Consider the following 13,810-nt stretch of genomic DNA (forward strand, 5'->3'; position numbering starts at 1 on the left):
CTGGGCACGGTGGCATGCGCCTGTAATCCCAGCTACTCGGGAGACTGAGGCAGGAGAATTGCTTGAACCCGGGAGGTGGAGGTTGCAGTGAGCCAAGATCACGCCACTGCACTCCAGCCTGGGCGACAGAGCAAGATTCTGTCTCAGAAAAAGAAGACCTAACTCCTTCCACCTGCTTCCTCCACTCTCCCTCCATCTCTGACTCCCCTTCTCTCTTCTTCTGTGTCTGTCACTGTAACTGAGGGGCCCTGGAAGGAAGTCCCAGCCCTGCCCTTCAGGTTTGGTGGCATCTGATTTGCTTCCTAACCTTCCTGAGCCTCAGTTTCCTCAACTGTAGAATGGGGGCAACAATGATGAAGGCAGAGCACCCACAAGAGCTCTGATAAGTGCCCATCCTCTCCTCTTCCCCCTTCTCTGACATGGCGTCCAGGGTCCCCGATCTCCCATGGACCTGTCTCCACTCCACTCACCCACAGTCCCCTGCATGGTACCAGCCCTGCCGCTGGGTCGCCCCGAGCCACTGAGCCAGGCTTTCTGGGGAAGAGGCCGGGTACCTGCAATTAACGCATCCCCCAGCCTCAGGTGGTTCCTGCACACCCAGTGCTGGGGAGCTGTGGCCCCATCCCGCCCTCCAACCTGTTCAGGTGACCCCCGTGCTCTCACTCAGGTGTGGTGTGTGACAAGCCTCCATTGCACTAAAGGTCCCAGCTGGGGCCAAATGTCCTTCCCCCCTTCTCCGTGTGCCTTCCTCTGTGTCTCCGCGCCTTCTGTTCCCTCACAAAGGATGCCTTTCCTTCTCCCTTTCTGCACCTTTCAGTGTCTCCCCATTGGATTCCCGATTTCTCTGAGCCCCAGGGAGCACTCTAGTTGGCTACAACCTTCTTCTGAGCCCAACTGGTGGCCCCAGGGAGGGCAGGGGCTACACCTTCAGGTCTTGAGGGTCCCTAAGGGTCTGGCAGGGAGGAGACCAGGACAGGACAGGGGTTGAGTCCCCTGCTGGGTGCAGGCAGCCCCCAGAGACCCTGATGCTGAAGCAAGGACCCTCATGCCCCCACGGGAGGAGCCAAACTCCCAGTGCCCAGCACAGGGCCAGGCACACAAAGCCTGCTCCATAAGTACCCACAGATGAACACAGATGAGCAAACAGACCCAGCATTCTGGTTGCTCCACCCACACTCCCCTGGGGTCAGCTGTCCCCTCATGGATGTGGCATGGGGTGGACAAGTCCCTGGTGTGCGCCCAGCCCTGAGCTAAAGCCACTTTCACACTGGATCTCACATCATCCTTGCAAGAGCCTGATCGGGCAGGGACTGTTGTCATCACCGCCTTCCCATCTGCCAGACGGGAACACTGAGGCCAGAGAGAAACAGGCCTGTCTAGGGTCACCCAGCCAGGGAGCGGTGGAACCAGGACATCCACCTCCAGAGACCGGGTTGGCCACAACAACCCTGTCCTTTTCTCCCTGGCTGAAGCGTGCTCTATTACAGAGGTCAACGACCTCCAGGCTGAGGACCAGTACTGGTCCGTGGCCTGTTAGGAACCGGGCTGCATAGAAGGAGGTGAGTAGCAGGTGCCTGAGCTCCACCTCCTGTCAGATCAGCAGTGGCATTAGATTCTCATAGGAGCGTAAACCCTATTGTGAACTGCGCACGCAAGAGATTTAGGTTGTCCACTCCTTATGAGAATCTTTTTGTTTTGTTTTGTTTTCTTGAGACAGGGGCTTGCTCTTTTCGCCTAGGCTGGAGTGCAGTGGCATGATCTTGGCTCACTGCAACCTCTACCTCCTGGGTTCAAGCGATTCTCCTGTCTCGGACTTCCAAGTAACTGGGATTACAGGTGTCACCACGCCCAGCTCAGTCTTTGTATTTTTAGTAGAGATGGGGTTTCACCATGTTGGCCTGGCTGGCCTTGAACTCCTGACCTCAAGTGATCCACCCGCCTTGGCCTCCCAAAGTGCTGGGATTACAGGCATGAGCCACGGTGCCCGGCCTCCTTATAAGAATCTAATGTCAGATGATATGAGGTGAAACAGTTTCATCCCGAAACCATCCCCCTTTCTTCACCCAGTCCATGGAAAAATTCTCTTTCACAAAACCAATCCCTGGTGCCAAAAAGGCTGAGACTGCTGCTCTATGATATCTAGAAAATCCTCTCAGCGTCTCCCCAATAGGCAGCCACAAGCAGCTATTTACACTTAAATTCATTAAAATAATATCAAATGTACAAATTTTGTTCCTTGGCCCACCAGCCACGTTTAAAGTGCTGAATGGTCACACATGGCCAGTGCAGATATGAAATGTTTCCATCAGTGGGGAAAGTTCTAGGTGGCAGTGATCTGAAACAATCTTTTCTATCTTGATGGAAAAAATCTGTGGTGTTCTTACATTGCCTTAAAACAACTAGAAATTTGATTTAGATCTGGAAATTTAAGGAGATGATTTCATGGAATTTTGAGTTTTAGTATGTTTCATTATAAAAGGAGTCCCCCATCCGCCATCCCTACCACCAGCAAGGAGGTTGCAGGGAAGAGCTCTGTAAAAACAGGAGCTGTGCATTAGGGCAACTCACAAAGTTGTGAGCCCCCCGTCCCAGACCTATCCAAGCAGTAGCCAAGGGGATGAACTGCCAGGCCCCTGTTGGATGAAAGATGAGCCCAAGCAACCTCTACGGTTCCTTTTGTTTCGGGTTTTCTTTTCTTTTCTTTTTTTTTTTTTTTGGCTTCGTTTTGTTTTTTGTTTTTGTTTTTGAGATAGAGTTTTGCTCTTCTTGCCCAGGTTGAGTGCAATGGCACCATCTCGGCTCACTGCAACCTCTGCCTCCCGGGTTCAAGCGATTCTCCTGTCTCAGCCTCCTGAGTAGTTGGGATTACAGGCACCCACCACTATGCCCAGCTAATTTTTGCTATTTTTAGTAAAGACAAGGTTTCACCATGTTGGCCAGGCTGCTCTCGAATTCCTGACCTCAGGTGATCCGCCCACCTAGGCCTCCCGAAGTGCTGGGATTACAGGTGTGAGCCACCACGCCCAGCCCTTCTAAGGTTCCTTTTGATGCAAAGACCCCGACGTTTGTGGGAGAAACCTGCAGGTGAACCCCCTGGGTGCATTTCCAAAGTTCCATCATCTTGGGCAAGCACCTTTCCCTCTCCAGACCTCAATTTCCCCACCTATAAAGCAGTAGCAACAGAGTAGAGGGTCCCTCAGGGCCACAGGTGTGAGCTCCTCCTGGCTGTGTGACCTGGGGCTGGTGACTTATCTGCCCTGGGCCTCAGTTTCACTGTGTAGACAGTGGGAATAATAATAGCAGCTACCCTAAGGGAGTTGCCTAAGAGAAAATGACAACAGTGCATCAATAATTTATTTAAGCATCAGATCAGATGAGGCATCTGGTCTGCTGAAAAGACAGGCAGAACTATTAGTTCAGGGGTCCCCAGGGTGACTCCTGACAATGTGTCTTTCTTAAACTATGTGGGTGATCTGTCACCCACAGGGAGTCCTCATTAGTGAGCAGAGAGCTTTTTGGGCAAAAAGAACATAAAAGACCTATCTGGTGCTCCAGATTCTCCCTGAATTCAATAGTTCACCAGCAACTTCCCCCGCCCCCAAGGATGCTTCTTGCTTTTCAAAGCTCGGCCTTTTGCAGGTGCATATTTTTCCTTATCAAAACACATATGCACACAGACACACACATGCACGCATGCACACTACACACACGGATGCACACATGTGTGCACACACACAACACACATATGCACACACAACACACACGTGCATGTAAACACACACATGCACATGCCCACAGACCCTAGAGGCTTCATCACCCCTTTTAACAGATAGGAAAGGTGAGGTCAAGCCAGGTGACCTCGCCAAATCCCCAAGCTTCAGCAGCCCCAGGTAGCTGCTTCAGCACCTCCCTCCTTGGGCCTCGATCTCCCCATCTGGGGTGCCATGTTTTTTTTTTTTAGGCAATCCCCCCTCTGCCAGGAAGTGGGGGCATGCTGAAGGGTTGGGTCCCCTTTTGAAGGGACGGAGCACGTGGAGCATTCAAGGTCTGAGACAGATCCGGGAAAGGATTGAGGTGGCACCCTGGCAACATCAATGTCAGAATAACACTCTATCATTGGTGTAATCCATTTCCCAAGTACCTACTATGTGCTTAGTACTTCACGGCTGTTACCTGTGTGCCCTTCTGAGTTTTGCTCAGAAGGCTCTGAGTTCTGCAATGCCACATCCTAAGCCCATCCCAGCTGGGCAGCCCAGACGCGGGTCCCCCTTTGCTCTCTCTGTGGCAGTGCAGTGGAATGGTCACCCAGGTAGGCTTTGGGGTCAGCCAGGCCTAGGTCTGGCCACTTAGCAGCTGTGAGAATTGTCTGCAGCTGTCTGCCTCTCTGAGCCTCAGTTTGCACATCTGTAAAATGGAGTGCTAATGCTCATCCATCTCACAAGGTATGGTGAGGATTGGATGAAGGCACACAGGCGGGCCGCTCACCCCAGTGGTGGTGGTCCCATTATAGTAAACATCTCCTGAAGAGTATGGAGAAGTGGGCCCTGTGAAGACAGCCAACAGCAGGGTGTCCTGCACTCGGAAAGTGTCTGCTTTATTCCACAGCGTTTCTTGAACTCTCACTTGCCAGGCAGTGTTCTGACAGGCAGAAGCAACTCTCTGCATCCGAGGAGGTAACTTTCCGATTGACGCCAGAATGCACAGGAGAGACCCCTGCATGGGATGCCACCTTCCTGCCAACCCCCTAGGTCCAAAACTCTCTAGTCTCCTGATAGCCTGTGGGGGCAGCTACCTGTCATCCTCATTTCACAGATGGGACGGCTGAGGCCCAGAGAGATGAGTGACATGTCTCAGCCACATAGCATATCTGCAAAGGAGCTGGGATTTGAACCAGGGACGCACTCAGAGCCTGGAGCCTCTTCACTCAGCTGCTCTACCAGTTTGGTTGAAATGCAGGAAGGGCAAACCCTCATCATATCATTTATTTAAAAAATCAGGGGGTGTCCAGTCGTGATGGCTCATGCTTGTAATCCCAGCACTTTGGGAGGCTGACGCAGGAGGATCACTTGAGGCCAGGAGTTCAAGACCAGCCTGGACAACATACTGACACCTTGCCTCCACAAAATTTTTTCAAAATTAGCCAGGTATGGTGATGCATGCCTGTGGTCCCAGCTACTTAGGAGGCTGAGGCAGGAGGATTGTTTGAGCCCACAAGTTTGAGGCTGCAGTGAGTTATGATTACGCTGCTGCACTCCAGCCTGGGCGACAGAGCAAGACCCTGTCTCTAAAAAAATAAAAATAGAAAATAAAAAAATCCAGCTGCCAGGTATCCCCACGGTGTCACGGTCACTTGTCAGGGGACCCTGTGGTGGCTCTGGGCAAGGCAAGACACCACTGGAGTCCATGGTTTCCATCCTACGCTGACTGGGAGACCAACGCAACCCACTTTAACGGACAATGTCCTTAATCAGTTGTGTTGCTGGAGGGAGGAAAGAAACTGGCAGGGAACAGGAAGACAGGGACCAGGGAAACCTGCATTCCAGTCCAGCTCCACTCTTAATGGGGAAGTCTTGGGCAAATAACTCAATGCCCTTTGAACCCCAGCATCCTCGTGTGCGGAACAGAGGTGAGAACAGAGCCTGCCTCTTAGTTCGGGGTAGGCAAACCATAGGTGCCGTGTTTGGCTCCAGGTAAGCACTGGAGAACTGTTTGTGGAATGGATTCAACACCTAGCAGCCAAAGTCACCTTTTACAAGGGACATCGGAACCTGTCATTGTCCTTAAAACCCACCAAGGGAGTGAGAGTCAAGCTCCTCACCTTGACCTGGCACTCGGCCATCTCCTTCCCCACCTCTCTCCTTCCATTCTCTCTGCTCTAGCAATCTGTCCATCTCTCAGTTCCTCAAACATTCTAATTCTCACCCATCTTAAGATCACTGTACACACTGTTCCCTCTGCCTGGAATGCTGTTCCATGCACTCATTTATAGCTGGCTCTTTCTCAGCCTAAATGATCTCTCCTACAAGAGGCCCTCCAGGCCCTCCCTATCTCTTCCTGTGTGTGTCCACAGAATACTTCTTTTGCAATGAGATATTTACTTATACATGTTCCCAGTCTTTCTGCCATAGGATGGCAAGGCCCAGGAGGCCCTCTATTTTGTTTAGCACCTGGCATAGGACCCGACACCCTGTGGGCATCTATTACATACTCTCAAGTATGAAAGCTAGAGTCAGAAAGGGAGGAAGAGTCCTCAGCCCAGCCCAGCCCCAACATATCTTGCATTCTTCAATCTCCATCCATTTCCTGCCCGGCTTAAATACACCTCCTCCAGGAAACCCTCCCAGACCAGTTCAGCATCTCCCAGTCTTCCCTTCTCCTGAAATGGTTAGCGCTGTCAGTATCTACATGTAGCACAGACCACTCATGATCAACCACTAATGTAACCCAGGCATCTGTTCTTACCCACTCTTCCCTTCTAGATACTAAATGCCAAGAGGACAAAGATGGATGTGTCTTACACCTCATTACAAGACCCATAGCAGCCAGCTCTGAGCCTTTCATTTGACAAATATTTGTCCCCCCAATGTGAACTGGACCCCCATGGCCACTGTCCTGTGATTGTTGCCGTAAAGGTGAAATGTAATGAACTTGCCATAGAGCCTGGCAGGTGCCCACACAGGGTCACACATATTTATGGATGGATTATGGTTTCTGTGGGAATCCTTGCCTACAGAGCTGAAGTCCAGAGACCACAATTAACTCTTTATTTCCTACCTTGGGATTCCTTAGGTTGATACAGGAATTGTACAGAGGAAAGAATATCCATCTTGAGTTTAGTTCAAATCCCATCTCAACAGCTTTGTAGCTGTGTGATTTGGGGCAAGTCACTTGACCTCTCTGTGCCGCAGTTTCCTCATAAGTAAAATGGAATAATAATAATTCTCACCACAGGGGGCAGATGTGAGGATAAGACCAGGTAACCTCTAAGACAAAGCCAGACACACAGTAGGTGCTCAGACCACATTTCTCTCTTCCCACTTCATTCTCTCCTCTGCGTTGTCATTTAGGAGGGGTCTGCCTGACAAATATTGCCTCAGGGTGGGGCTCAGATCACCATTCCAGAGATTCAGAGACATGTCCTGCCCTACCTGGGCGGCAACTCCGCCCTGATTACAAGGTTTTGCCTGCCTTCTTGAGATGTGGTTGGTAAGAAGCTGTTACATCACTGAAAGCTGTTCTTGTTCCCAATCCAACCATTACACAAAAAGGGATTAAGCATTTCATGGAGGTGTTTATTTAGCTAACACATCTTTTGTAACCATGTACAGGAAAAAGAAAATCAAATACAATTTAGCAAGCTCAGAAATTCCCAACTTGGCCAAGGGTCAGTGTAGTGTGAAATGATTTGATTAGGAATTTGGATAAAAGAATCTTTCCTTTCTAGAACAAGTGTTGGCTTGGGACTTAGAATGTGCACGTGTGTGTGAGTGCATGCACACATGTGTTTTTTAGGGATGAAACTGCAAGACCTGGAAAGAGTCAGACCACAGAGAGGCTACCTCTCTTCCTTGCCCATAAGGTCGCCTGAGGAATTGTTCTCTCCACCCTGAGGGTGAAGGAATGGGAAGACATCGGGATGGTTACTGCCCCTGAGAAATGGAGCCCCTTCTGAGGAGATCACAACTGATGGGTGAAGCCACCTGATACGGGTTAAACTATCCCCACATGCCGTGTGGGTTCAAGAGAAATTTATCATCCCTTGAGCATGAAGCCTCCCTGTGTTTCCATGGATGTGTTATTTTCACGTGATATTTGTCCATTCAACCATCTATCCAGTACATACGTATTAACTTTTATCTACCGTGTGCCCAGCATTGCAGTCCACAGATAAGAGAACCACCATCCAGAGAGAGGAAGGGCTTTCCCCCAAGGTCGCCTCATTTCTTAGAGCAGGGACTGAGATTTTGGGAAGTGAACATCCAGCACGAGGATCTGGAAGGAGGACCATGGAGCCTCGTGGCCCTGGGAGAAGGTGAGGGTCCAAGAAGCCAGAAGCCTGCCTTCCGTCATCTCACTGGGCCTCAGGTTCCCAATCTGTAAAAGGAGCTTGTTGGACCTGACCTCTAGAATAAATTCTAAAAGGTGGGGGCGGGTGATTAATAAGTTCTGCCCCTTCATAAATGTGCGCCTTTGAGCAAGTCATGTCTCTTGGCCTCAGTATCCTTATCTGTAGATTGGGATAACGTCAGTACCTGTCTCATGGTTGTTACTATAAAAAAGTGGCACGCCTGTAATCCCAGCACTTTGGGAGGCTGAGGCAGGCGGATCACTTAAGATCAGGTGTTGAAGACCAGCCTGGACAACATGGTGAAACCCCATCTCTACTAAAAATACAAAAATTAGCTGGGTGTGGTGGTGGGTGTCTGTAATCCCAGCTACTCAGGAGGCTGAGGAAGGAGAATTGCTGGAACCCAGGAAGTGGAAGTTGCAGTGAGCCGAGATCGTGCCACCGCACTCCAGCCTGGACGATAGAGCCAGACTCCGTCTCAAAAAAAAAAAAAAAAAAGAAAGAAAGAAAAAGATGAAATGGGATGCTGCCCTTGCTAAGATGTTTTGCAGGTGCCTGGCACACAGTAGGCACTTAATAACTCTGTTTTAGCACCTCTAAGGGTGGACTTTCCTCCCACCCCAAGCTAGAGAGAAATCCAGCTAACCCACATTGCGCATGAGCCCTGTTTACCGTTGCCCAAGAGGTCAGGACCACCGCTGGCCCCCTGCCCCTTCATCAGCAGCAGGGCTGAGAGGCTGCTGCCAATTTGCTGTCTAGGCCCCGCCACTGACTCCTGACAGCTCCCCAGGGACAGGGCAGCCGCCTCTAGCTGCTGCCCCCCGCCCTCCTGCACACAGCCATTGAAAATTAACGGCCAAACTCGGCCCCAGGGGGATGGAGAGCCAGGCGGCTGCACGAGAGTCTGGACCCACAGCCTGAGTGGTCCTTGGAGCCCTTCTCTGGGATGTAGGCGGGTGAATGAGAAGCCTATAAACTTCTCCTGGGCTATTATTTGGGGAGAAAAATGGGAGTGGTTGGAAGCGGGAAGTCACTGTGTAATCATAAAACCCCCTCCACAAGAAAGCACTCTCTCCCAGGCCCCTCTGAATGCCTTGACCCATTCGAGGTGCAGAATCCTCCCAGCAAACCTGCAAATTGGGTGGCTCCATTTCACTGATGAAGAACCTGAGGCTCAGAGAGAGGCAGTGACTTGTCCAGGGTCACACTGCAGTGAGGTGATGGAGCAGCTTTTTCTGTTCCAACACCCGTGCTCATGGCCAGTGGGACTTGGGGCCAGTGGTCACAAATGGTGGTTACAAATACTCTCAGGGTGCAACCGCTTTGGGGCCAAGTCTCCACTGTACCCATGATGAGCTGTGCCATCTTGTTAAGCCATTTAAACAGGCTCAGCCTTGGTTTCCTCATTCACCAAATGGGCCCAAGAGTGCTACCCTCATGGGGTGGTTTTGGGGATTTGATGGGATTTGATGGGGATTTATGCCAAGAGCCTGGCACAAAGAAGCAGGCAGTAAAAGGTTAAGAAACCACCAGCTGCTATTATTATTGTTGTTATTATTATTATGTTATTTTGCCTTCTGGATACTCTGGCTATTGGATATAAGAAAACACAGCTGGGCATGGTGGCTCACGCCTATAATCCCAGCACTTTGGGAGGAGGTCGAGGCAGAAAGGTCACTTGAGGTCAGGAGTTTGAGACCAGCCTGACCAACATGGCAAAACCCTGTCTCTACTAAAAATACAAAAATTAGCCAAGCACAGTTGCTCTCGCCTGTAATCCCAGCTATTAGGGAGGCTGAGGCAGGAGAATTGCTTGAGTCTGGGAGGCGGAGGTTGCAGTGAACTGAGTTCACACCACTGCACTCCGGCCTGGGTGACGGAGTGACTTGCATACACACAAAAAATACAAGTGTAAAAAAAAAAAAAAAACACAAAAACCAGCCTTGAATCCACGTGAATAGGAAAGGCTTGTGCCAGACCAGGAGCCTGGGCACCTCTGGATCCAGTGCTGATGGGAACAGGCCTGCTTCTCTTCCTCACTCCCCAACCCCTGACCCCTGCTAGCTGGGCAGTGGACTGGCTAGGCATTGCCAGGCCCCCAAGAAGTTCTCTGCTTGCCCTGCCCTGTTTTTGGAGAAGGGCAGCTGCTTAGTGCCCCAGACAGTTTGTCAGCTGGATGGCCCAGATGAACAAGCCCAAGACTCCGGGGCTGAGTCTGATGGGAGCCCCTCCTGGGCAGCACCTGGGCACCTGGATTCAGGGTTTCTCCCACCCTCCAAGTTCCTCCCCACTTGCCACCGTGAGAGCCGTCCATAGACGCGTCTCTTTCGGGAAGCTGGACTCTCTAATGTAACTAAGTGGTAACAGCAACAGCAACTACTGATTATGTGTTTCTTGCTCTACAAGCTTTATTTACTTAATCCTCCCAGCGACTGCATGAGGGAAGAGCCATGATCATGCCCATTTTAAAGATGAGAAACGAAAGCAAGTCACCGGCCCTGCCTAAAGCTGGGCTTTGAACCTGCACGTGTCTGAATCCTAGGAATTGTTCTCACTCTCTGACTCCCCTATCTCCAGTGCTTTTAAGGGATGCTTTTAGGCAACAGTAAGATTCAATGTCTTTGAGCTCTTAAAGCCAACCTGGAGGAAGGATGCACTCGCCCAGGCTTGCAGCTAGGAGGGCAGAAGTAGATTCACCCTGGATACATTCAGTGCCTGCTGGGTGTCAGGTACCTTCATAGATAATATGATACATATATCATTTAACCCTCCAGAGCTAGCTTTTATTATCCCCATTGTACAAAACTATGAAAGTTCACAGGTGAATCTGCTCATAATTGGTGAATGGCAGAGCCAAAAATGATTACTAAATTGTCATAACAACTCCATGCAGTGGGTACTATTTCTATCCCCATTCTACAGATGAAGAAGCTGAGGCTCAGAGAGCTCCACACAGCCAGAGAAGTTGGGATTATAATGGACTTGAGAGCCTAAGCTGCTAACCCTTACACTGCCCTAAATCACTTGGCATTATTTAAACCCTGTGAGTGCTGGAAGGAAGCCTAGAGGCTCTTGGCTGTGTGATCTTGGGAGAAGCCATTTCATTTTTCTGAGCCTCAGTTTCCTCACCTATACAACAGGGCTCATCAGAGCAACCTCCCAAGATGAGGTGAGCGATGGGGGATGGCACACAGTAGGTGCCTGCAAACTGCCACGTACCTGGCCCCAGCTCTGCACACAGCAGGCTCTCTGCAAATATCTGTTTGAATCTGTGTCCTCATTTGGATCTCAGAAGGCAGCCTCCAGGCCCACAGCCCTCAGGAAGCAGCCTCCCTCTAATTGGGGACTGCGGTCTGCCCCAGCAGGCACTGCTGGTGAGTTGCAGTGACCCCGGGGGGCCAGACAACCCCTAGGTAAACAGGACTGATAGGAGGTGACAGCCTGCTCTTCCCAGGCCAGCCCTGGTCCTGTCCCCATTCCGTAATCTGGACTGTGCCCCCTCAGCCTACAGACATGTTGCTTGCTTTGTCGGGGGAGCCCTGACCTCATTTCCAGGGGAGAGAGGCCGGGAGGGGACTCCAGGTCCTTCCTTTTCCTCCTTTTCCCTCCTGGAGACCTTAGACAAGCCCTTTCTCCTTTCTTGGCCTCAATTTCCCCAACTGTAAAAAAAAATAGGGGTTGCACAGACTGGTTGACCTCCTAAAGGCCTTTTCAGCTATGAGGTTTGAAGACAAAAAAGACAGAAGGGCTCTGAAGTCTTCCATGCATCCTCTCACTTGTATCTTGCTTCACCCTATTTCAAGAAATAATTTATTTTGTCTCAGTTTCCATCTAATTTACTCTTCAAACACATGAGGCCTAGAAGAAACCTTAAGATCATCTAATTCAATAAGATCAATTAAATGATGAGGAAGTGAGGCCCAGGGCAAAGGACTTGCTGAATGTCACACAGCCTGGCTGAGAACTTAGCAGATCTGACTACTTTCTTAACATCCATGGAGGACAGAACCCAATTCCTCCCAGAAGGTTTTGTTTTGGTGGGGGGTGGGGGAGCATTTCCCACAGCCCCCATTAAGGCCACTGGAGGGGAAGCAGTAGCTGCTATTGACATCTTAACATTCACCAGGATGCCCAAACAGTATCAAATGCAGAAAGGGACCTCTTTTGGAGGGGACAAGAGACAGCAGGCATTTCGTGGTCCCACTGGGCCAGGTTGTGGCCCAGCCACCCTTAGCAAGACCAACATTGAAATCAAGACCTTCCAGCTCTCCCGCAAAAATCACAGAATTGAACATAACAATAGTTCTTGGGCAGTTTCAGAAACCATAAACAGCATATAAACACTTTGAGCAATGAAAAAATACATAGTTTGTTCTTGTTGGAGCCCTCACCTGTATTCCTGTGGAGAGGGGTGGTGATTTTGCCCTGAGTTTCGAATAATTCCTGACATTATGGATGAGGTGTCACTTTCTATCATCTCCTTGGGAAAAGATAAGCAGAAAACAAAGCTCCCATCAGCGACGATATGGACAGGGCAGAAACCCACAGTTTTCCCGCAATTCAGAAAGATGGAGCGCAATCAACTCACAGAACACTTTTTTTTTTTTCTTTAAAGAAAAAAGTTCTAGAGGATTCCTGGGCATCTCAGGTCACTTTCCCAGGGCAATTCTACAGGGTTTTAGAAGCAAATGAAGAGAATGAAATGAAATTCCCGGTTCTTTCGAATTAATGGGGGAAGAGCAAGGGAAGCCTCTAGAATCCAAATGTCAAACCTGGAAAATGTGGACTCACAAAATAGGAATCAGAAAAACGATTTCCTTCCAAGCCTTATATTTTCAACCTCAGTTTGGTTATGATCACTTTGAAAATAAGGGGCAGCTGGATGTGACATGTGTATTTCTCTGGGAGAACAAATTCCCACTTGCAAAGGGAACAATCCCCGCAAGCTCCTGCCCTGAAATGCCTTCAGAAATGCCACAAGCCCTTACTGGAAAACCAATCCAAACACCCACATTCCCGCAACACACAAACACTGCCTTAAAAAAATAATAAAAATATTTGAGTTCCCTAAGTTTCTCAAACTCCAAGCCTGAACCAACATAAAAGCCCACCAAAGGCTCAGTTCCGCCCCCAACGCCATCGAAGGATTCCCAGGGAGGAGGAAAAGGGAGCAGAGGGAGGCGGCCCCGCAGCCCCTGCGCCCGGGTCTCTACCCTGGAAATGCAATGCCCGGCATTGCCCGGGAGGAGGGAGCAAAGCCGACCCTGCAAGGTGGTACCTGGAGCTGATCCTCGCGGGGCCGCCGCTGCCGGCGCTCCGGGGGTGGGCAGGGGTTCCGGAGGGGGGCTCCCTCGCGCTCGCCCCTCGCGTTCCGCAATTTGGCCGCCGTCGCAGCTCGAACCGTTTTTAAATTTCCCTCTCTGGAGCTGTCCAGCTCAGAGCATGCGCAGTAGCCGTGCGGGGGGCTTTTCTCCAAGGGTCAGTTACAGGGCAGGGTCAAGGGGATTGCAGCGGGCGTTTCCCAGCAGCCGCGAGCCTTGCACGCCCCGGGGTTCTGGGGGTGTGTGTGAGGGGGGCGGGGCGGAAGGGTGCAGGGGTAGGGACCCCTCTTCAAACTTTGCCAACAGTGACAACAACTGCATGCCCGCGAGCATGCGTTGAGGAGCAGTGGGAGGGTAATTTCGGCCAAGGGAATTAAGTTGCAAAAGGAGGCTGGGTGCATTAAAACTTGCAATCCCGCCT

General features: G+C 50.6%; 1 protein-coding gene across 1 annotated transcript in view; it reads right to left on the bottom strand.

Moving 5' to 3' along the window:
- The window catches only part of FOXN4 (forkhead box N4), a 31,556-nt gene extending 18,050 nt beyond the window's left edge, over nucleotides 1-13,506 (bottom strand). Inside the window, exons 1-2 of the mRNA XM_003279647.3 lie at nucleotides 13,347-13,506; nucleotides 12,460-12,548 (exon numbers count right to left, since the gene is read on the bottom strand). Of these exons, the coding sequence (XP_003279695.1) occupies nucleotides 12,460-12,545 (86 nt within the window). The 5' untranslated portion in view covers nucleotides 12,546-12,548; nucleotides 13,347-13,506. The remainder of the gene's footprint in view (nucleotides 1-12,459; nucleotides 12,549-13,346) is intronic.
- Nucleotides 13,507-13,810: the final 304 nt, after the last annotated feature.

This window comes from Nomascus leucogenys, chromosome 10, assembly GCF_006542625.1.
Source record: "Nomascus leucogenys isolate Asia chromosome 10, Asia_NLE_v1, whole genome shotgun sequence".
Classification (NCBI taxonomy): Eukaryota; Metazoa; Chordata; class Mammalia; order Primates; family Hylobatidae; genus Nomascus; species Nomascus leucogenys.